General features: G+C 41.0%; 1 protein-coding gene across 1 annotated transcript; it reads left to right on the forward strand.

Annotated features, from left to right (window-relative positions):
* Positions 1-1068: 1068 nt before the first annotated feature.
* On the forward strand, positions 1069-23344 carry slc16a2 (solute carrier family 16 member 2). Its single transcript, XM_044040571.1, has 7 exons — positions 1069-2009; positions 8920-9064; positions 9717-10215; positions 12567-12710; positions 14178-14406; positions 17256-17528; positions 17867-23344. Exons 1-6 carry the CDS (start codon positions 1631-1633, stop codon positions 17510-17512), a joined length of 1653 nt encoding a protein of 550 aa, XP_043896506.1. The 5' UTR covers positions 1069-1630; the 3' UTR covers positions 17513-17528; positions 17867-23344.

Raw genomic sequence — 23344 nt, forward strand, 5'->3', positions numbered from 1 at the left:
ACGATTATATATTCATGTAAAAAAACAACAACAGCTAAAAAAATGTATGTGGAAGTTACAGGGCCGTTTATAGCATATGCAAGATGCTGTTTGGGGCACCTAATTTGGCAAACTATGATGGAGAGATTCCTAACCTAAAAATGATCCACAAAGATGCCAAAATCAAAGGCTCCCTTTACACCCGGCATTAAAATGCATTTTCCGTGATCAGGTGGTGACGGGATAGCACTTCACCACATGCATTTAGACCTGGTATAGTGAATAATCAGTCCTGATTTTAACCAATCTGTTGGGTGAGGGTGAAAACCTGTTTTAACATGCTTCAATGAATGGATGTCTGATTGCATCATCCCCTTTGAAGTCTAAGTGTAAGTTAATGGCCTCAACAAGAACTGGATAGAGCACCAGTGGCCCCTCTGAGTTACAGCTATTCTTCCAGTGGCTAATCGTGGTACTGCAACAACAAAACATATCTACAATTATTCTTTTGTTTGTAGATATCTCTAATTCCACTTTCAGATTTCTACCCTCACATCCTGCCCATCACCTGTTCGACCTGTTGCCCTCTGGATGGCGCTTCAGGTCAATCAAATCCCACACCACCACACTGACAAACATTTTCACATTTTCGGGTTCATATGAAGTTTGCACCTGGCAAATACTATTACATATTACAAAAACATTAAGACTAAAACTAATAAAAGCAATAGCAAACTCGCTCTTCTAAACTAATTAAAACTAAAACAAAACTAGTTAGTCAAAAATAACTAAAAACTAAAATTAACCAAAACTGGTATAACCTTGCTCTGTACAGAACAAAAGACCAGCCAACACTTTTAATATTATGAACAATGTTAATGTCTTTTCATTTAGTAATCTTGTTATTACTGTTTCACTTCATGTATTGTGTGTATTATGTTATTTAAGCCCATTGTTATGAATGTTCTGGTTTTTTTTTCCTGTTCTGTTTGTCATTTTTGGACTGCTTCAAATAAAGTTTATTGAAAAAAAAAAAGTTTGGTCCAACCCTCCATCCGCCTGTGAGAGGAGGCGGTGGCGAGCGGTTGAATGACGGTTCTCCCCTATATTGACACTTCAGAGCCGAGACAACCGCCGGGAGCCGCACTGGCCTACATTTTCACACCGTGTTTACACAATATGAAAGAGGAACAGCACCAGGGACGTTTCTTTTGCCATTGCCGGATGCTGCGGACCGTGTGAGACGGTCACGGTACGATACGGCACCGAGGTTTTTCACAGGTTGAGGATTCCGCTTTTGTCACCGAGCGGAGAAGCCGGAGTAAAAAAGTGAATTCTATAGTGTTAGAGTCAAGTGTTTGCGGGAAACATATGATCGCACTAAAAGGACAAACAGGCGGCTCCGTTTAAGTCCTGCTTAAAGACCAACATCCGACCACAATGACACTTCTATCGTCTGCTGGTGGAAGTTGACGCTCAGACCCGGACAACAGGCTGTGTGTGAGGAGGAAGACCCCCCTCCCTGTCTTGCACGTTTTGACAGATAACCAATCAAATCGGTTACTTAAAGCCCGTGCTCTTATGTCAGCGACCTATATCTCCTGCGTGTGCGCCGAGAGCCCACTGTAAGCTCACCACCTCACCAGACAGCATGGGGATCAACGGGCTAGACAATCAGCCGTCGGGAGGAGTGTGCAGGACGGAGGAGCCGACTGCAGATCCCCACACGGAGCGGAGAGATGCTCCACAAGACGCAGACCAGGCTGTGGGCACCGTGCAGCTGATCGAGGCCGGTTGCAAGCCGCCCGTGTCCTCGCAGTCCCCGGCTCCTGATGCGGAGGTGGCGGGGATGCACGGACAAGGAGCCGGATTTGTCCCACCCGAGGGGGGCTTCGGATGGATGGTGGTGTTCGCTGCGACCTGGTGCAACGGCTCGATCTTTGGGATTCAAAACTCCTTCGGCATCCTGCACATGATGCTGGTGAAGGAACACGCAGACCCAGACGACAAGACGTCTCAGTTCAAAGTGGGTGAGTAATATGCAGCTGCAGTGTCTGGTCTGCTTCAGGTGAGGGGGAACAACAACAACAGCACAGCGGCTGTGGACAGAGGTTTTGACGTTTTATCCTGGATGCACATTGAGGTCTCAATTAGTGTAGGAGAGAACATCGGCAAGAGAAAGCCTTCGTATAACATCAACATCATGGCATGGTTTGGATGGCATGTTGCTTATGTGACACGCACATACTGTACATATACATCCGTTTAAGGGGATGTGGGTCAGCTTAGAGTTCATGTGAGTTTACATGTGGCACATTTAGCTCAGTGTAGAATGACACACGTGCCTCCACAGTACAGTCAATATCTACATAGTGCTGATTTACTGTTAATCCACAATGTAAACTAGAGCTGAAACTATGAATCGATTATAAATCGATTACTAAATTAATCGGCAACTATTTTGATAATCGAACAACAGGTTTGATGCTTTCCAATTGTTTAAGCTTCTTAAATGTGAATATTTTCTACATTTCTTTGCTCTGGATAACACAGAAATTATTAAAAGTTAATCATTTTGGTTTGTGGACAAAATAAGACATTGAGAACATCATCATTTCCAGGTTTGACGAACACCAAATGACTTTTGTTAAGGTTTTCTGATATTCTGAACACCAAGCGATTAATCGAGAAAATAATCGACAGATTAATCGATTATGAAAATAATCGTTAGTTGCAGCTCTAATGTAAACAACCCCTTGTCTCCATTGAGTGTAATGTTTCACATTGTGCGTTGACTGTTATTAATGAGTAACAGCTATTCAACTGACCAACAGTGCATCTGTTGTATTTTTAGTTCATTAATTGCACTGCTTTTCAAAAACAGGCCAAAACAGAAAGTGAGTATGAGTTTTACCGCCAAATCATCACTCAGCGATACCCCTGTATTCAGATTGTACTGTTAATAACCTAAACATAAATGTACAGGATTTTACTTATATATGTTCTGTCATATTTTACATTTCCTATTGGACTTTGCACCACTCCTTTTATGTGCATTGTGTTTGCACACTGTTGAGAGACAGATTACCCTACTCATTCCACTGCATGTTTCTGTGCATGTGATAAGTGAAAAAAATCCCTCAATCCTTAAATTCTAACTTTGCTAACCAGCAACTGCAAATCCATCGCTTACAAATGGGCCTTTGTTGAAATGAAATGCTGTAAATTATAGAAATGTACCACTGACATTTGAGCTAAAGATAATCCCATAAGGGTTTTTCCATGGCTGATGTTGATGAGTGCAGCCGATGGCCAGTACATGATACCAGTTTAGTTTAATGGTTGATTAAAAAAAATAAAATCTACATTTTGTGTCTGCACTGCTCTGCACTTACTGTATAGATTTTCAATTATAAACTAGTAAATACATTAAACATGTAATAAAAAAGTCTCTGAAAACAAAAATGTGTAACGATAATGTGCCAATTAATTAAATGAGAATTAGTGGGTGTGATATTAGAAATGACAAAGAAATCCATTTTAATTGACTGTTCATTTGGTCCAATAAAACTGTGAGTGTGAGTGTGTCCATAACAAATGTGCACAGGTTTTTATTTTCAAGTAACCTTACTAAAGACGGTTTCCTCATCTAAATATTCAAAAGAATGTGAAATTTTCTCTCTCGTTGGAATGTTAGATTGCAGTAAGGCACAGCAAAACTGAGACTGTGGGACATGTGAAAAAGTTCCCATAGATGATCCAAACCCATGACATTCCTGCCACACACAGCGTTATACAGGCTATAAATAGTAATAGATTACTACTAGCTACTGTCTATGGTGTCCATGAGCATGAATAAGGCCAGTGTTCAGCCACCTTCAACCATGCCCATGTTTAAATTATTGTGCATGCAGAGAAATCATTTCTCTGTCTTTACTGAATACTTCAACCTTAAATATAGTTTATGATAGAATCCCCAGATTCTGAACCTGAAATTGAAAGGGAACTGGTATTTTCTTGCGTTAGTGTTTAGAACAGTTTGCATCTCTAAAGGTTCTGTTCCTCCTTTGTGTTCTGTATTACTGGCGTACAGTCCAACTGAATAATTATGTGGGAAACAGTTCTTACTCTCACATAGAGGAATAGGAGCTGGTTTTGTTAGGAGCAAAGCGGCATGTAACCCAAGTAGGTATGTTCTGAACTTCCTGTCAAGGCACCAGCAAAGGCTAAGGTCAGGATGTGGGATGGGATTATGGTTCTAAGACTCTTACCTGGACCAAATTCAACACTTTATGATAATCACTGTCAAGAGAGTTAGAGGAGGAGAGAGAGAAAATAAACACAAGGATCTGATGGAGTCAGGCCCATTCGAATTGTTAGTGCAGGCAAAGTTGAACACCCTTAACAGTATCACACACCTTGTCATTTCTAATTTCCTTTGACGAAATTGCCCTCCGTGGGTAGTCCCATTGCATTCTGGTTTTGTGCATTTGTCACAAATCCTGAGAATAATGAATCAGTTACAGCTGCAAACGCAGTATGACTGGTAGCTGTGTTTCAAGAGTCACATGTAACCACATTTACTCCGTATATGATGCCAGCAACAGAGGGCATTTTCTGTCGAGAAATCTAAAACCCCGGCAGCAATCATAATTCAACTAAACGGGTCCAATTAGTAAATGTTTGACTTGTTGACTCAAAAGTCAGCCTCACTGTTAGAACTGGCCACCAGTTTTAATGGTGTGGCTGATTGGTGTATTGTGTTTCACTTGATTGTATCTTCAGTCAATCATCAGCTTTAGTTCAAGGTTGTTCATATAAAATGGATTAAGCCAGTACCTGACCTGACACCCCTCAAAACAGAACAGATTGACTTAAAACAACAAAACAAAAAGGATGAGGTGGTGACAAGAAAAGACAAGTAGATGATTCACTCTTGATTAGAGATTACCAGTAGATTCATTATTTATTAAGCCATGGCGGGTAAACAAGGTGTTTTTAGTGTTAATAGCTTAGTGTTCACCAGGTGTGCAATCAGAGCAGCAGATGGTGTTGTTTTCCATGAATAGAGCAAGATAAACATCGTAATGTGGGAAGAACATGTACTGTTTACATCAAACCATATTAGAGGGCTGTGTGCACTGTCCTATTTGTGTAACCTTGTCTTTGTGATGTTTGGCTTGTAAATCATAAGTATGAATTTAGATTTTCATCAAAGCTTTTTTATAGGCAATGTTAACAGGTGCTTATGAATTGAATACATCAATGGTCATAGTATCTGGCCTGGAATTGGTTTTAAAAAGTATTTAAATCAAGGACACTGCATGTTAAATACAATTTAATAAATTATTATACAATAGCAAATCTTCCGATTTCTGCATGTATGTGAGGGAAACTAAAGGATCTACACAGCCTTAAAATGAGAAATATGTTCAATGTAATTGCGACACTTACTGCGTAATATCAATGTAAATCAACATTTAGTGAATGGTGTTCGTCAGAAGCCAAATATTAACTTGGGGATAACAGTATTCTGGTGTGTGTGTGTGTGTCACAAGCAAACTCTTGCCGTCATGGACATACTGCTGCGGCCTGTGCAGTGCAGCGCTGCTGCCTTAAGATTTCCTCAGCATCTCCATGGTAGCTGGAAATCCCAGGTTGGCAGATCAGAGAATATTGTGGCATATTTGGCATTCCAGGGGGCAGGGGAAAGGGTTCAGGTCAGATTAAAGTCTCTGGAAGCTCCATGCACAAGCAGGTAAATACAGGGGTAAACTGTTTCTGTTGATGATGAGTTCATCAGTGTTGTTCAATCTGGTGGCTCTCCAGCAGGTGCACATGGAACAAAGAAGGATCGTTCTCCCTTTATGACACAAAAGAGTTTACATGGGGTTTAGACAGAAAAACATTCACTAACTGACCAACCAACCATCCAACCAGTGTGCCAACCAACAAACTGTGACAGTCGGTGCCTGAAATGACTTGTCTGACACCCACAACACTTGGTGGTGGCTTGTATTGCACTACTTTGTTGAGAATATCATGAATTCTGCTCTGACATCAAAATGTGTCACTTTTTCCTTGATGGGACACAAAGCTGGTTGTTACTCAACGCTCAGCCATTACAGCACAATGCATACAGGAAAGTTAAGTCTTCTAGGGAACTAATTAGGCAATAAGCAATTTGACCAATCAAAGCTACCTATGTTCTTTGGTGACTTTACGCTGTTAATCACAAAAAAGGCACAATGAGTACAATTTCTTAGTCCTGTACAACAGTTTACTGTTTGCGTTTTTTCAGTCACGTGTCATGGAGCTGGAGCAGCAGCAGCAGCACATTGTCCACCCCAGTACCTGGGGCATTTCGTGTGGCCTTGAGGCGAGAATGTGCTTCCGCACCAAGTCATATATATGCTGTGCGTCTGTTAATATTCCAAAAATATATTCAGCCAGCGTGACTTTAACTATTAGCTCCCAAGGCCGTTTTCAACACAGCATTAGGCGTCGTTTTACAGATCGTTCCTGGAGCACAGGATTAACAAAACAAATCTCAGTCCAGATTTTTTTATTTATCAAATTATTGAACTCATCTGGGATGAGTTTGGGAGTTCTGTGTCCATGATGCGTATCACTCAAAATAGCCTCATGTTCAGGCAGATGTGTGTAAATGCAGTATGGCATGATTTTTTGACTCCAGCTTCGATGGTTTAATTGGGTTTCATTTGCACGTAACAAACAACACAGATTACAGTTATGTACTGTATGCCCTGCCTGCGAACTAAACTTGGTAACCTCTGATAATCAGTGCATGAAATCAGGCTGCCTCTTTAAAAGTCCAACAGCGTTTCTCTGCTGCAAGTTTGTTCTGCCAGTTTACATATGGGTCCTATAGAGTGTCTCTGCGTCTCTCTCTTGTTGTCAGACTAAATCCATCACACACACACACACATACACAGTCTCCGGTCTCCCTCGCTGTGTTCTTTCTTTTGGTTGAAACTGTTCAGGTCTAATCATCTCTGATGAATACACCACTGTCTGTCTTTTCACGGACCTTTTCTTATGCCAGGGCAGAGGAGAATGGAGGTGGGCTAGAGAAGAGATTATTTGGTTCTGAGCATTAGTACTGTCAATTATACACTAATTCCACCACAGTGACATATTTGTTTTGGATTTTATAGTCAGTGGGTTTATTGCTTATTGTAATAACCCATTTGTTATGTTATGGAAATAGACAATATGCCTAAATCTTCTAAGAATTTAACCATACAGTTATATATGAAGTGTATGCACATCTCGAGCTAATGGCTTATGATACTAGCTATAATGGTGGAATGAGTAGTAGTTAGTCAAACTGACTAACTTGGCCAAGTGAAAGGCTTTAAAATAGAGTGCAAGATACAGGAAAGAACAGCAGGTATATGTAAAACATGTACCGAACAATCCTGTGATTTTTAGGAAGGAACGGACCATTTAGAAACTGAAAATTATGATAAAAAATGACAGAAGCCGAAGAAATTCGAGGATTGGAAATTTGATCTCTGTCACAGAAGCATGTTACAGCCTTGTAGCCATTCATTTCCGAGATTCCTGAGCAGTGCAACCCAAAGTAAAATTGACCTGATTCTGTCAGGAGGTTTGAGATGAAACTTAGAGCTTAGTACACGTGAATGTTTAGGGCATTGTGTTAGTACTATTAGGTCACGTCTTTGCTCACGTTGTTGATGATAATTATGAATCGCCTCCTTTGAAGGATCCCCCCATTGAACTGTGACATCGTAGGTTCATTTACAGGTTTGGTGATAAAGTGTTCGAGTGAAATGTACTCCTCAAGATAAAGCTGTGTGGTGGAGGGTACAGAACAGTTCTCGGCTCTGTAGACCAGTTGTGCAATATGGGACAAATGTAATGCTAAGGTGCTTATGGGAATCCAAACCCCCAACTCTTTGTCCTATAAAGTGAAGTGGGTTAATCTGATCTCATGCAATGTTGACTCTATAGTTTCTCCCTCAGTGGTATGTTTCCTTAGGTTGAGATGTGTCGGGAGCCCTTAATAAAACAAATATGTACCTTCTCTTCTGTTGCAATTGTTGATTTTTAACTTCAGGATGTTGCACCAAGATGTCACGTGAGCGTCTGACCCAGTGGAGTGCTTTTCTTTTTTTTATTGATGTTGGCTGAACATAGGGGTGGGAGTTCATGAAGTACACATTAAACTGCAAAATTCACCCTCTCTTGTTTCATTTTGGATAAATAAACTATAGCAAGGCTGAGGTGTAGTCCCACCCTAACCTATACAAAGACTGACTTTGGTATTGTATGCTTTTCTAACGCCCAGAGCATGTAGTGCAGAAAAACTCCACAACAAAGACTGTTTGTACAGCAGAGTTCATGTTTCACTTATTTTTCATTGTGTGGGTGTATGCAAGTGTGTGGAAAATCAGTCCATCCACCTGTTTACCAATCTGTCTGGTCTCTTTCCCAGTGAGCTGTTAGATCAGTGTGACCCACAGCCCAGACACCATGGTAGACATTAATGCTACCTTTGCTCCCCTGGAGACTGGACACAGATGCTTGTTTGTTTGCACTTCAGGGTACGCAGTGTCTCTGTTGGATCTTTCTGGCTCGTGGTGTTCTGACACTGGGTGGCTGTTACACCACAGGCCAGAGCTGTCCACTTTGATCCAGTTTATATTCAGTCATATATTGTGTGTGTCTGATGTAAAGTACAATACATGATACACAATTAAAGTTACATAAACTCATTAATAGCAGACATGGGATATTGCGTAATGCTGATTTACATCACCTTTAGTGTTACATGGACTTTGAGCCTTGCATGATACACAAACAGGCATACACTTTTCTTACCTTATACCTTATTTAACTTATATTTCCAGGTTCATGGTGATGAATTGTCTCCTCTTTTCTCTTCCTCCGCAGCCTGGGTCGGGGCCTTGGCTATGGGCATGATCTTCTTCTGTTCACCTGTGGTCAGCATGTTCACTGACCACTTTGGCTGTAGGAAGACAGCTGTCAGTGGGGCAACGCTGGCTTTCCTAGGGTTGCTCACCACATCTTTTGCAAAGTAAGCTAGTGCACACTCCGTAAAGACACCCACTTGCTCTTGCCCTAGTGTGTGCATCTTGTTTGTTATCACTATATTTCAGACACAGAGCTGTTAGCATTCATCCTTTTTAAAAACCAGGGTCTTGGTGGAGTTTCCAAAACTTTCAAAGTCTCTAACAATTGGAATGACGGAATTAAACTATCAGCTTTTACCCAGTAGAGAGTTTGAAGAGACACTCTTAAATGTTAACTGTATAATCTATGAAATGGCATGAAGCTTAACAACAGTAAATACTCTGTGTACATGTACATGTCACATATCAAATTTTGAAACAGCTACTCTGTGAAACCGTGTAAAAATATACAATTTCGAACTTGAAATAACTGAAACCCTACATCAGTAATTTTTATCAGATGTCTTTATTAAAGTTATTAAAGCTCTGTGAACGATCTGAAATGAATTTTGAATGATATGAGACTGTCTAATTTTGTTATTGCAGTTTGGCACAATAAGTGATGTTACAAGTAAACATTTGTTCATATGGTCATAAGTGATTTTTTTCACAGTGATTTTCAACATCTCATGGTGACCATGTTACAGTCTTGCATGTATCTCGCATCCTCTTTATTTGTCACTTCACTCTTCCCTTTTAATTTCTCTTTTCTTTCAGCTCCCTTAGCCTTCGTTATTTCACATACGGCATACTGTTTGGCTGCGGATCCTCCTTTGCGTTCCAGCCCTCACTGGTTATCCTTGGCCACTATTTTCGACGGCGACTCGGCCTGGCCAATGGCATGGTGACAGCAGGTGCCAGCCTCTTCTCCATGGGCATTCCAGTGTTACTCAACAAGGTGGTGGAGCCTCTGGGCCTCAGCAGGACCTTCCAGATCCTCAGTCTCTTCATGCTGGTCCAGGCCCTGCTGGCGCTGACGTTCAAACCTTTACTGCCTGCTGGAGGAGGCATGGGACCACCAGGCATGGGACCTGGCGCTGCTGAGCCCCAAACCCAGTCATGGGCTTCTGCTCAGGATGGGAGCAGGTGGAGCAGGGTTCTTGCTGGGCTGAGAAAATACTTCAACCTGCGAGTGTTTCACATCGTAACATATCGGCTGTGGGCGTTTGGAATTGCTACGGCAGTTTTTGGCTACTTTGTGCCATATGTACATCTGGTAAGGTCATAGAATGTGGTCATTATTTACATTAGGGTAACTAAACTCTATACTTGGTGTTTTACACCAGTTGGCATCTGTAATGTCTTTTTCTGCCTCTGTCTTCTTTTCCCCCTTCCTCTTGTTGTTGTGTCATCTTAGATTCTCATATGTTATTGTTGTGAAATTGCATAGCTGTGTTATGTTCGATGGTAATTGAAGATGTATAGAGACACGAAGCCTCGGGTATCTTCTAGTGTTTATATACCGTCCATCCCAGTGGTTCTAAAACGTTACCTAATATGGAATACGTATGTAACAGGAATTTTTGGAATGTGATTGCAGAGATTTATTTCGCATTACAAGGTTTTATTAATAGCGTAATGGATGAAAGAGTGGTGAATGCTTAAGTCTGTCTCAAAATCAAACTGGAATTTTCTCTATAAGTCACATATACTGTGGTATTTTTATTAAGTAAAAAAAAAATCAGAAACCATTTTGGAATAAAAAATGATAGCTCATATGTAACTGAAAAATTATAGTTTAGCACTTTAGCAGTTAATGTGTAGTGTTTAAGAGTTTGTGACGTCTAATGGTGAGACTGCAGATTGTAACAAATGGAGGACTCCTCCGCTCTCCCCACCCTTTCCCAAGCCCATCAGGGAACCACTATGAATACCAGAAAGGATGTTGTTCTTCAGTGTGTAGTAAGCTACTGTTTCAAAAATGTGAAAACAACAACAACCTCTGGCTGGTTTGTCCATTCGGGCTGCTGTAGAGACATGGCAGTGCAAGATGGCAGCCTCTGTAAAACAAGGCCAATTGCTTTGCTTTAAAAGGCTTTATTCTAAGGCTGTGATTTATGCAATTATACACTTCTACAAACATATTATGGGCCAGTAACACCCTAAATGTCACACACTGGACCGTTATAGCCCTTTCTTTTATTTGCAAAAGGACACATATACCAAACACACAATGGACAAACATAACCATAGGAACCAAAAACTTTGAGCCATAACCGACATTAGCTTTTATGACATGAGCACACATTGGCCAAGCCTTTGAACAAATCGTCAGGGGAGATTGCAGGGTAGATTAAATAGTTAATAAGCCGCACAACATACAGTACACACACAAAAATATCATTAAAGATACTGGTTTGGTGCTCTCTGTTAAGTACCACATCTGCTAATATACTGTGAGGTTTGTTTACTTTGTCTCTCATTCCCTGGCTGGGGCCCAGCTGCTGTCAATCAAACCTTCCTAGGGCTGAGAGATAAATGAATATTTCTAATGTTCCTCACAGATTGAGACATTATTGTTAGCAAAATAATGTGTTATGTGCAATAACTGTCACCTTTCACTGCACCTTTCATATTTACATGTTCCTTTTGAGAGGATGGTATATTTAAGCTATGGTATGGATGTGTACATAGGCATGGGCACGGGTCAGGTGTGCTTGTGTGTGTGTGTGTGTGTGAGACAGCTCAGAGGACAAGTGATTGAGTGTGGGTGTGTCTGTGTGCGTGCATACATCATTTATTATTGATATTCTTACTGCTAACAAGTACGCGGCTTTAGTCGCATCATGGTGATCAAAGTACAGACATTTTTCATCCAGCGATTGTTATTGTAAAATATGTCAGCACATGGAACTGTGACCAAATTTGGTGTGAGATAGTGAGACGGAGAAGGATGAAGATGAAGTGTAAAGCTGTAGCCTGGAGCTGTGAAGTTGATCTCCCCTCTTTCCAGATGTCTGATGTTCCAGCTCCGGCCTCCCTCTGTCAGTCCTGTTGTTTCAGGCCTGAGCCCAGATGTAAACACAGCCCCGGCCTTTGTATTGGCTCAACTACCTCAGGAAACCTCTCCTGTATGGCCTCTCTGTATCCCTAAACATTCCTATCCTATGGCTATTGATGAATGTAGAGCCCTTCAAAGCAGAGCAAATATTTCACAAGGACCAGCTTGCTCAGGAAAGACATGAGAGGGCGGTTTCATGTTTTGGATCTGAATTGGGGGGTCAAGGCTGAAAGGGGTTGGAGGGTCTGACCTATATGCAACGGGTCTCCCTGTCCTTCTGTTTTGAAAGTTGGTGGATGAAGACAGTTTGTTGTTAAAAATGTGCTTTTGGGTTGGCCACTCAACCAAATGCACACACATTTGCAGACTTCATTGATTCCTTTGGCAGGGGAGAACAAAAACATCAGAGAAAGTTCACCTGCAGGTTGTGTAGCATCTTTTTTGTGTGTGCGTATGTTCTTTGCAGCCTCTGGAGAGTTTCTTACGCAACATGATCACATTTCCCACTGCTAAAACAGCCAAGTCTCACACAGCACTATGTCTTGTCTTTTCTTTTCATGTCACAGATGAACTTTGTGAAGGAGGAGTTCAAGGACACTGAGAGGGATTGGGTTCTCTTGGTGTGCATAGGAGCCTCATCTGGTGTGGGGCGTCTTGCTTTTGGGAAGATTGGAGACCTCCTTCCTAGCCTTACGAAGATCTACATGCAGGTGAGGATATTAAATGTCTGCATATTAACACCTTTAAATATTCAACCATTGTCAAAGGAGTTCACACAATATCTATTAAGCTCCACACAGTGCTTTCTGCATTCCTCAGTATTGGAGGGTTTGGATCATATGTTGCCTGGTGACTTTCCTGCCCCACACAGGAAGTGATTAGTTTTACATCAAGACAAAATGAGACAACATTAACATTGCATTATTGAAAAGTGATGATAGATTGGAGTATCACTGAAAACACAAAGAAGTTCCCACACAATCTTTCAGAAGTGAATTCAGCTGCTGACTGGATGCACCCACCCGTCTCTGCCCTGCCTCTGTATATACACAAACACTTCCTCGGTCAGGTCTGATAGTTTCAGATGAAGGGCACACCATACAATAATGTTACATAATTTCTGTTCACAAAGGCCAAACAGAGGCAGAAGGATAACATCATCAACAACCAAAAACAAATGTGACTGGAAATTGTTAAACGGCAGCTTTAACTTTAAGCGCAGTAAAATCATTTGTTTCTTATAAATGTTGTGTACTCACGCTCTTAAATGTAACACTAATCCTAAACATTTGTTTTGATTTCATTCATTTAAAAAGGGTGATGTCGAGTCACTGTTGTCAACCTTTGATGTTGTCTTTGCGGTCGGAGTGACTCAGCGTTATTAACGGCTTAAACTGCAGAGAGACATGACTCAGATGTTCTTTGGCACACTGGAATGAAAATAATCTTTCTTTTAACAAGACAAATTACCGACCTAGATAATGGTTGGGGGGATCCAGTTCTGGCTAAATGGAGGGGGAAAAGCGGTGCAGAGCAGTTTGAGAAGAGAATACAAAAAGTGGTACATTACACACTTTACACACACAGGCTGTGTGCATCATGGCTGTGTAAACCAGAACCACCAACCTCACACTGCGTGTTGTTAATCGAGCATGGTCATTTAGATTCAAAGGAGTCATAAATAAACACACTGGCTGTGTCCTAATGTTTTACAGATGGAAAGGTCAAGGGTTAAAGGCAAACGTGAAATGCTTTAGGCCAACAATTGCGCTCATTAAGAAACAGAACTCTCTGTTTCTTAAGCGCAACACAAATGTTATCATTGTTAATTGTTATTCTTTGATACCCACATGAAGGAAATTGGTCATTAGTCATTTTTAAAAACGATAATTATATATATGAATAATTCTAATGGCACAGAAAATATTTCCAGTGTGTTCCAGATCCCACTCCTGAGTCCTGACTGTATTCTGCTTTTCTTTTCTGCCCTTGGCATTTCTGTATGTACAGTATTTTAGAAGTGTGAGTGCAAGCAAATACTACCTGGGTTTGAAGGTGTAAGGTATCTTTATTATCCCCACTGGGCAAGTCGTTGCACAGCCAGCAGTAACCGTGCATTCAATTCTTCAGAAACCGTAAAGACAGTGATGGCTTGTGTTCTTGCTCGTCTGTTTCAGGTGGCGTCCTTCACAGTAATGGGCCTGATGTCGATAATGATTCCTCAGTGTTCAGTGTTTGAGGGGCTGGCAGTTGTGTGTGTGATCTTGGGCCTGTGCGACGGCTGCGTTCTCACCATGATGGCCCCCATAGCCTTCGAGCTGGTCGGGCCCATGCAGGCATCGCAGGCCATTGGCTACCTCCTCGGCCTGATGTCTGTTCCCATGACAGCAGGTCCACCCATTGCTGGTGAGAAGCATGCTCTCTCTTTTTTTTTTGTCCTGTTTTTCTACAACATAGAATTGATTTGCACAGTACTCCAGTACAGTGATGCAGCTCCTTTCACTGCTGTTGGCAGTCACAGGGCACAACAAGTTGATTGATATTAGCAGAGGAAAAAAGGGAGTAGCTTAGACAATTGCATGGCAGGGTAATATGTACATCACTTTGTATGTAGATACTGTTGGGCTTGTATCCAATTGCAAGTTGCATCTAGGGATTTGCCTGGACGAAAAAAAAAATAGGTTAAATATTTAGAGGAAGCAAGTGATTTTTCGCTTATTTGATATTTGGATTAACAAGCGGTTGAACAAGTGAACCTAATGAAGTGGTTGGTGTGTGTGTTTGAGTATTAAGAGGAACTTAAAGCTCTTGGTAATGCATTATTTCTGTGGCTTGAAATTCATCCCAACTTTGCCATTATTATTTGTTCTTTCACCAGTAAGTTGGCATTACATTTCATAGTATATGGTATTAAAATCTCTTTAAGCCTTGAACCCCTGGAGATACCCTGAATAATGAATTGGTTAAATTAATGCAATAGAACAAAATTGCTTTATAAGCCCTTATGTGTGCAGTCTTATTTTGTGGATACAAAGCAAAAAATATTCACGACTTTGTGTGAAATATGTTCTAGGTTCAGTTCTTTATATATAGCATGTTTATCACTGTTCGACTGGCAAATAGAAACTGTCAGACTCTTAGCAACAGCACTTAGAGAAAACCATCTGCAATTACCCTGTACCCTCTCCCGTTTCTCCTGTTTCTGTACATTCTAACACCAAGGCAGCTAGGCTGAGCGCTGAATGAAATTATCTTAATATCCACATAATGTTGTTCTGTACAGTATGTGCAGTTCATGCGCAGGAATGTAAACGAGACAGGCAACAATGTATGTAAACACCCCTCCCAATGCACTCAAGCTCACTGTGGCGAACCGACTGACCCTGCTCTGGCAGTGTGCTGTCGGTGCAGTTTGTGTCTCTCGGCTAACATGTAAGGACTTCACATGAAACCAGGAGCTGCACATGTCAGGCAGCGGAAGCTAATGCTCTGGCTTCCCTGTGTACACATCATAATGTTTGAGTGTTTCACAGTAATCCTATCTCTTTGTTGACTTTCCCTGTGGAGTGCAGGTGCCAAAACTATGACATAATTAATGTGGCCATATCTTGTGTAGCCAGTTATGCTACACACTTACTGTCAGGTAAGTATATCATATTTGTACAATGACACACATTTTGCCTCTGTACACAACCACCACAATGAATTTGAAATGAAACATTAAAGAATGTGGACTCAAAAACATTTGCATTAACCTTTGAGAAATTATTAACTTTGTTTTTATGTACATTGTTGTCCATATTCAGGGGCTCAATAATAATAATAATAATAATAATAATAGGACAAACTCAAATCATGGTAATTAAAAGACTAATTTTAATACTTGGTTGAACACCCTTTACTGCAGTCGTCTTCAGTTAAGTCCACAGTAACCGAGATGAGCATGAGATCAGGTGACCGACCTTGTCACTGAAGAACATTCCATTTCATTATCGTCAAAAGCCTCTGTGTTGCTTTTGCAGTGTGTTTTGTGTCATTATCCGTCTGTGATGTGAAATGCCGCCTGATCAGTTTTGCAGCATTGAGCTGAATCTGAGCACAAAGGATTATAATCCTGTAAGCTCCAGAAGTCATCCTCCTGCTACTTCTATCAGCAGTCACATCGCCAATAAACTCAAGTGAGCCTGGTCCACTGGCAGCCCATACATGCCCGTACCATAACACTGCCTGCTCCATGTTTGACTGATGACGTAATGCTTTGGATCATGAGCTGTTCCTTTCTCTTCCCATCATTCATACAAGTTCATGCCTGTATCGTCAGTCCGGAGAATCTTTTTTTAGATATTTTCTAGCAAATTCTAATCTAGCTTTTATCCAAAGTGACTTACAATAAGTGCATTTCAACATTTGGGTACAAACAAGAGCTAGAAGTAAGTAAGTGCTTAAAGTAAGCCAGTGCAATGTACAAGTGTTTTTTTTTGTCGTGGTCGACTTGGCTGTTTAAAGGGGATTTTGTTCAACATCAGGAGAATTCTGCGATCATCCACTTGACATTCTGAGTTCACCAGTGGATTCCTTTTTAAGAATGTACCAAATTGTTGATTTGGTCACTCCTAATGTTTTTGCCATCTCCCCTCTCAGCCGAATGACGGCCTTCTTCACTTGCACTGACAACTCTTTGGACCTCATATTTAAAATTATCTGTGTCCATGAAACTGCTTTTTAGTTCACCGTACAATTTTTTCCAAGCCCCTATAAAGGGACAATAATGTATACAAATGCTTATAATTCCTCAAAAGCAGTTCTTTTGTTCAATCCCTCAAATCAAAGCTGAGAATCCTTTCAGAGACTTTCATCACATCTTGATTGTTTCATTTCCAATTCACTGTGGTTATGTACAGAGGCAAAAATGTGTGTCTTTGTCCAAATATATACGTACCTAACTGTATGGACCCCCGTTTCTTTTTTTAATGTTATCTCTTAAACTCTCATGTGTATGTGTTGCTGGTAGCCAGACATGTTTACTCCACTTCAGGATAAAAGTCTGTAACAAAGTTCAACTTCAAGGTTTGAAAAAACAACTCTCAGCATTTGGACAAAAGCAGTTTGTTTAATCGTCACACAAACAAAACCCAGCGCTTGGCTCTGCCTCCACACTATTGTACATATACAGTATGGACTTCTTTGTATATATGCATTGTTGAAAAAAAAACAAAAACGGATGTTACATGTATCCCTCTGCCACCGCTGCACAGGTCTACTACATGATTACTTTGGGAACTACACAGTAGCCTTCTCCCTGGCTGGGGTGCCTCCTATGGTGGGGGCCGTGGTGCTGTTCTTTGTGCCCCTGATGCACTCGAGGCGCCAGCGGAGCCAGGCTGCGGCATCGGCCGAGGAGACGTCCACGACTGCCCACATGTTGCCCGCTGTTCCGCAAGCGGCGGAGCCCAAGAGCTGCTCCAACGGAGACATGCTCCCTGGCTACACTGACGTGGAGACACACATCTGAGTCGCGCCGTACAAAGGTGCAGTATGTGTACACATAGGGCTGGGTATTCATTCGAACTGTCATTATAGATGTCTGGACTTCTGATGCCAGTTTGATTAAATCTGTTTTAACAAAAAGCGAAAGTTAGTTAGTTTTAGCAGGCTGGGATGTCTTGTTGCAGTCAAACACTAAACAATTTTCTGCTCACATATTTCTTGGACACACACACACACACACACACTAGAGTGCTACCTAGTTTGATACCACAGAAGTATTGAAGTGCTATACCCAGCCCTACATGCATCTGCAGCAGGATGAAAAAAAACAAACAAACCTGTTTCTCATCATGTTTGCTTCACTTCTACTTTCCCGCAGGGATTCAGCCCACCAGCACCTTTTCTCATTCTAAGAATGCCCTCCTCCCACCCCGTGCTTTCAACCATGGACTTGTGATTGCCGACCTTTAACCTCACCCAGCCCTCTTTGGCTGTTAATAATTTCCATGCAGAGAAAAGTCAAAAAACGCCACTGCTGGCTACCTGCTGCAGAGAGGACAAAAAAAAAGCGGACACACCTGGGTTGGACGACGGCCACGTTTGAGGATAAGCACAACACACTCAACTAGGATTGTTTTAGTCAGTGTGGACTCTGTACTAATATATACATTCTTTACCTCCAAGAGGAAAAAAATGAAGAGAATTTAACTGACAGGGGCAGTTTCTTAATTTATAGCCTTTATGGTTATATAAATATACAAACTACCCCCTTTAGTAATATAAAGAACAGTCACGTGTATGACTAAAATGATTCTTCTTTGTTTTTTAGATTCCATAAAAAACTAATTTAGAGGAATATAAAATAAGAACTAGTGAAGGGAAAACTTCAGCATTTCTTTATGTAGTACCTCACGCATCTAATTTTTAACGTGCAGTTTAGCTTTACTCCACTGTTTTCTGCCGAGCCAGCTGCAAGGGGATCACGCGTAGAAGAGATCACACTCAATCACACTCATTTCAACTGCACGCTGTCGTTCGACAAATCAGCCAGTCTGCTTTGAACGGGAGAGATGTACGTGACTGTGAGCAGGTGTTGATTTCTCCTCTCCCGCACAGTTTCGATATACATAGGTCAGTAGCTTTGCAACTCGTAGCAGGTCATCACAACTTTAAGGTGCGACGCGAGGGCTGAAACTACATGGTCGGGCTTGACGTTGAGCTTTTGTTGTTTTTAAGATTTGAACTCTACACTTTTATTGGCTTTTTTTTCTTAAACTTTAGCAGGGGGATAGACAAATCCGCATACACTGTTTGTTATGACTTTTAGATACAATTCACTAGTGGCTTTGTAGTGTGCACACTGTATCACTGTTAAAGTGAGGCATGGGATCATGTAGTTCTGATGGGGAGTGTAATGGTGGTCAATAGTGACAGATGTTCATCATGTTAACACAAAGTGTTTTTCTGTCCCCCCTCCAAACTTCCCTTTGTGTGAATGAGTGTGTGTGTGTCATGTGATATGAAGCTCATATGTTACAGTCTGTTGATAAGAGGGGATTCAAACTACCAAATGGCCCGTTTCCTCATGAGGGCACCTCACCGAATTCGTTTGCTGCTGTAGTTTAGTCTCGAAACACGCGGGCATCGCTCGACTGTGTTAGCAGACGGAAAACACGAAAACTCTGTTTCATAAACACGGACCACTTACCTCTGCACTCTTAGATTACAATTTCCTTTGAACCAGTGAGACGTCAGCTGTAATGAACAGATGTGAAGTTGCTATAACTGACGTATGCGTTACTGACGAGGAGAGCGTGGAGCGGGGGGGGGGGAAGGAAGGTATTCCTCCTTTTTGCTGGTTTCCCCCTTGTTGTGGTCACTGGCAATTATTTTTTTTTACCCGTGTCGCCACAATTTCCGAGCCGAACAACTGCACAAACCTCACTGATGAGTGTAGTGTTTTTTTGTTGTTGTCGCATAGGACTGTAATGCTATCTTCTGAATAGAAAATATACACTTATACCTCAATAATCAATCAATCCTCAGCAGTTCCGCTGAACGTGTTGACATTCCTCATTAACTTCCTCGTGGTTTGCTGTTGCAGTCTGAATCTCAACAGTGCATCGCTGCCGATTGCCTGTCGTCATGTTCTTTTCCTCCAGAACCTCATAAATGTCAAACTTCCATTCCTCGTGATCCGGCACTCAGATCGTGGTCAATCTTTTCTTTGATTTATTCTTCTCTAATATCACTCGTTTTGCCTTCATATTAATTTTCCTCCGTAGTTTTTGATCCTTGTCCTCTCTGCTGTCTGTTACCTCTTCCTAGGAGACTGCTAGTTATTATTTGCTGTCGTGTGCGTGTCCTTATTGCAGCCTTTTTTCAGGACTGTGATTCAAAAATGCAGTTTTATAAAATGTCTAATATTCCTAGAGTAGACACTCGCAGCGGCTAAACGCGTGAAAGCAAAAGCACGGGCCTCTAATTTCGTCGACGCAGTGTCGGATTCACTTTTGCCGCACATTATTTACAGGTCCTATTATGACACACAAAAACCATAGGGGGGTAATTCAAAATGACGGCTGCTGATCTACCAGTTATATAAGCTAACCAATGTTTTAAATTGTGATCACAAATTCACTCGATCATGTTTTATCGGATTTGCCATTTTGGAGTTTTTATTTGTCATCAAAATTCAAAATTTCAGAGTCAACCATTGCCCTAAATCTGATTCTTTTTTTAAAGAAAAAGGTGATTATTTACAGCAACTTTATGTTTAGATAAATAGGTCAAATTTGGCACATTTGCTCATATTCGGTTACACTGTTATTTACCCCGGTAAACGTTTCGTGTCATTGACAAGTTGCACTAGTTTGCTTCGGCCGATGTCGCTAAAGTCTCGGAATCTGTTTCTCTACGTCAACACACGAGTCAAACCTCGAGCAGCCTCATCAGAGGACTTAAGTCTTTTGCTTTACACCAGCTGCAAAAGGCCTGGTTGTGTTTCAACAAAGTTTATTAGAATTATTTTATGTTTTTAACTGTGAACCAATACCTTTTTTTTCTGTTTCTTTTTTTTCCCTCCCCATTTCTGTTTTGTACTGAACTTGTCACATTTTTACCGCCACTGTTGTTTTTCCACAACACACTTTAAAGAGACTCGAAAGGATTAAACGTAAGACATGTGAGTCACGGTAATAATAACCTCAGTTTGGAAGCAAAACAGATTTGCCTTACAGATATGGATACAAAATACGTGTCGCAAGATTTGAGTGGGAGGGGAAAAAAACAAAGCCTATAAGCCGAGGTGATTTTATTTTCTCTGATCTTTTTCTCGGTCTTCATTGTCGTCTTTTTCTGTGTAGGAACTTTTTTTTTTTTTTCCTCACTTGTTTCAGCCTCGCTCAGATTCTGGTCAGAACCAGCCGAGCGTTCCATTTTATTAAACGACTGTAGGACGACGTGTATCAGCATATGTTCATTATACTCTTTTGGACGTTTGTTTCATTAATCATAAACTGTGTTATTTGTTTTTAATGATTGCTTTTTTTTTTGTCTTTGTATTTTTTTGTTTTTTAAATGATACAATTCAATGACTACTGGAAAAAATGAATTGTTCACTAGCTCATTATTGTTGCTTCTCTCTGAGGTCTTAATGTGTCGCGCTCTAAATAATTTGTTTGCCTGGAACTTCTTTTCATTTTTCCTCCTGTAGCACACAGAGAGCTGTAGCCTGAACGGCTAAATGTACTTCTACTACGATCACTACTACTTATCGTTGATTACAATGTGAAAGTGTTTGAACAGGTGTGTACTCGCTGACAATCAAAGTGCAGAAAAGCTTCACAGTTCCCCTCTGGGTTCTCCTGGTGTTTGCTTGTGATGTTCAGGTGCCGAGCTCGGAGACTCGTGAAAGCACGTCGAGAACAGCTCCACATTAAATCCCAATTGACACCAGACTAAAGTTTCCTGGTTGTTGCATTCGTGTTTGTACGTGCGTCCGAAACACGTGCAAACTGCACGTCGTGTGTTATCACATGGTTCATTTTTTACTCTATAGGAGAGACTTTAATACTTTATATTTATTAAATATCACCATTTTGGCCACAATCATTCAAATCTGAATGTCATATTTTAGCACTTTATATAAAAAAAAAATATATATATTTTATTTAGTCAGTTTCTTTCCCCTAAACAAAGATGTTTTGATGAATATGGTAAATTGAAGAATTTTTTGTAAATGTCTGACGCCCACGTCTGGCCCCCCGTCGGGCCGCCACCCACGCTTTGGGAAGCACTGCATCATTTTGTCTGAGATTAACTCAAATTTCCTGCTGATGCCTGTTATTCATTTGCCATAAATCAGAACCTGCTGCTTCCCCGGTCATTAGATTTTCCACTGGCAGGGAAAAAAAGAAAAAAAGAAAAAGAGACTCCCAACTTAAAGTGTGACATGGAGCGCTGTTGTTTTTGCTCCGCTGCGTGCCATATCCGCTGCTCCTCTGACCTCGGCCTCTGCGTACGTACGCCACGCTTCTCCTCAGCCTGAAACCACACGAACATGCGATTTCCTGGTGTCTGTGCGTTTATGAGACGTCACTTGCGAAACGTCAACACTCTAAAGACGCTCTATGCTCCATCTCCATCCTCGCTGTGGTTTTGGCTCCGTTCCCAGTACCACTCATCACTTTTTAAAAAAAATGTAATGTAACATTGTTAGTGTGCTTGGTTACACCTGAATAATGTATAGACCTTCATATCCTTTTGCCGGAAACCTTTGTATTATTCATGCTTCTTTTTAATTCTCTTGACTATAGGCACTGTGTTTCTTAGCCATATTATCTTCTAACTTTTGCAGGTGATGTATTCTCATTTGTATCAGACTTGCATACTTGGAGTATTTCTGTGAGTATTTCTAATTTCTAACAAGGCCAGTGGCATCACAATATCTGAATTTAAGTCATGCTGCTAGAAAATCTTTATTTAATCTGTGTTTTTTGTTTTTTTTTCAAAGTCATTTTGAATCTTTATCAAGAAAAAAAAAAAGGCACATTTGTTTTTCTATTAGCGACATTAAAAAGGATGTTCAAACCAAAACAACCCATGCAGTCACTGCCAGTATCTCCTTTTGTTGTTCATGTGTTTTCAGGCCTCAACCTTTCCCTCATGAGACGCCACAGGTGCTCAGGTGGTTTTTAGACACACAATTATGTTGAGATTAACCCCAGACTCCTTTAAAATGCATAAAGACACGGCCATTCAAAACAGAAGTATAATACACACCGCCGCAGCTGTTCAGGGACACGCTGAATGTGTCATCTACTTAGCGCCACAGCAACACAGTTTGCTCAGACGTCCAGTCCTCTCATGACTCCCTGTTGCACGTCAGCGTCTCACAGCCAGGCAGACAGTAACATTAACTCACTCCCGTCCAAGCTGCAGAACCCTTTATATACATTTACATACAGGGAAATATTTGACATGTGACAAAGAGAAAGAAAGAATACGTCGCTTGTTGTCTAGACTGGCTCGAAGCCTGAAGCCACAGTTCAATAAGCATTTATCACCCATGAAAAATGATCTTTAACTGGGGCAAAAAACATTAGACATTCAGTTCTTGACTTTATCTAAATGATCGGATACTGCAGAGAGAATAAGTGCCTGTGTTTTAAAATCACTGCAGTACGTTCATTAAGAACTTGTGTCACCTATTGTATTACGACTTTATTCATCGGCCCTTGATGAACTGCTAATTTTAGTTTGGACCCCAGTGATTATGATTGTTTACAGGTGTCTATGGTGTTTTTTTTTTTTTAGATCTGATCATTTGTTATTGTTCAATAAAAGTTACTCATTG

This window comes from Solea senegalensis, linkage group LG12, assembly GCF_019176455.1.
Source record: "Solea senegalensis isolate Sse05_10M linkage group LG12, IFAPA_SoseM_1, whole genome shotgun sequence".
Lineage (NCBI taxonomy): Eukaryota > Metazoa > Chordata > Actinopteri > Pleuronectiformes > Soleidae > Solea > Solea senegalensis.

Excerpts from the sequence above, each read along its gene's own strand:
- slc16a2 (XM_044040571.1), top strand. The coding sequence starts at position 1,631 with ATGGGGATCAACGGGCTAGACAATCAGCCGTCGGGAGGAGTGTGCAGG. Across the intron at positions 10,216-12,566 it reads TTGTGCCATATGTACATCTG|ATGAACTTTGTGAAGGAGGA; the intron begins GTAAGGTCATAG and ends TTCATGTCACAG. Across the intron at positions 14,407-17,255 it reads AGCAGGTCCACCCATTGCTG|GTCTACTACATGATTACTTT; the intron begins GTGAGAAGCATG and ends ACCGCTGCACAG.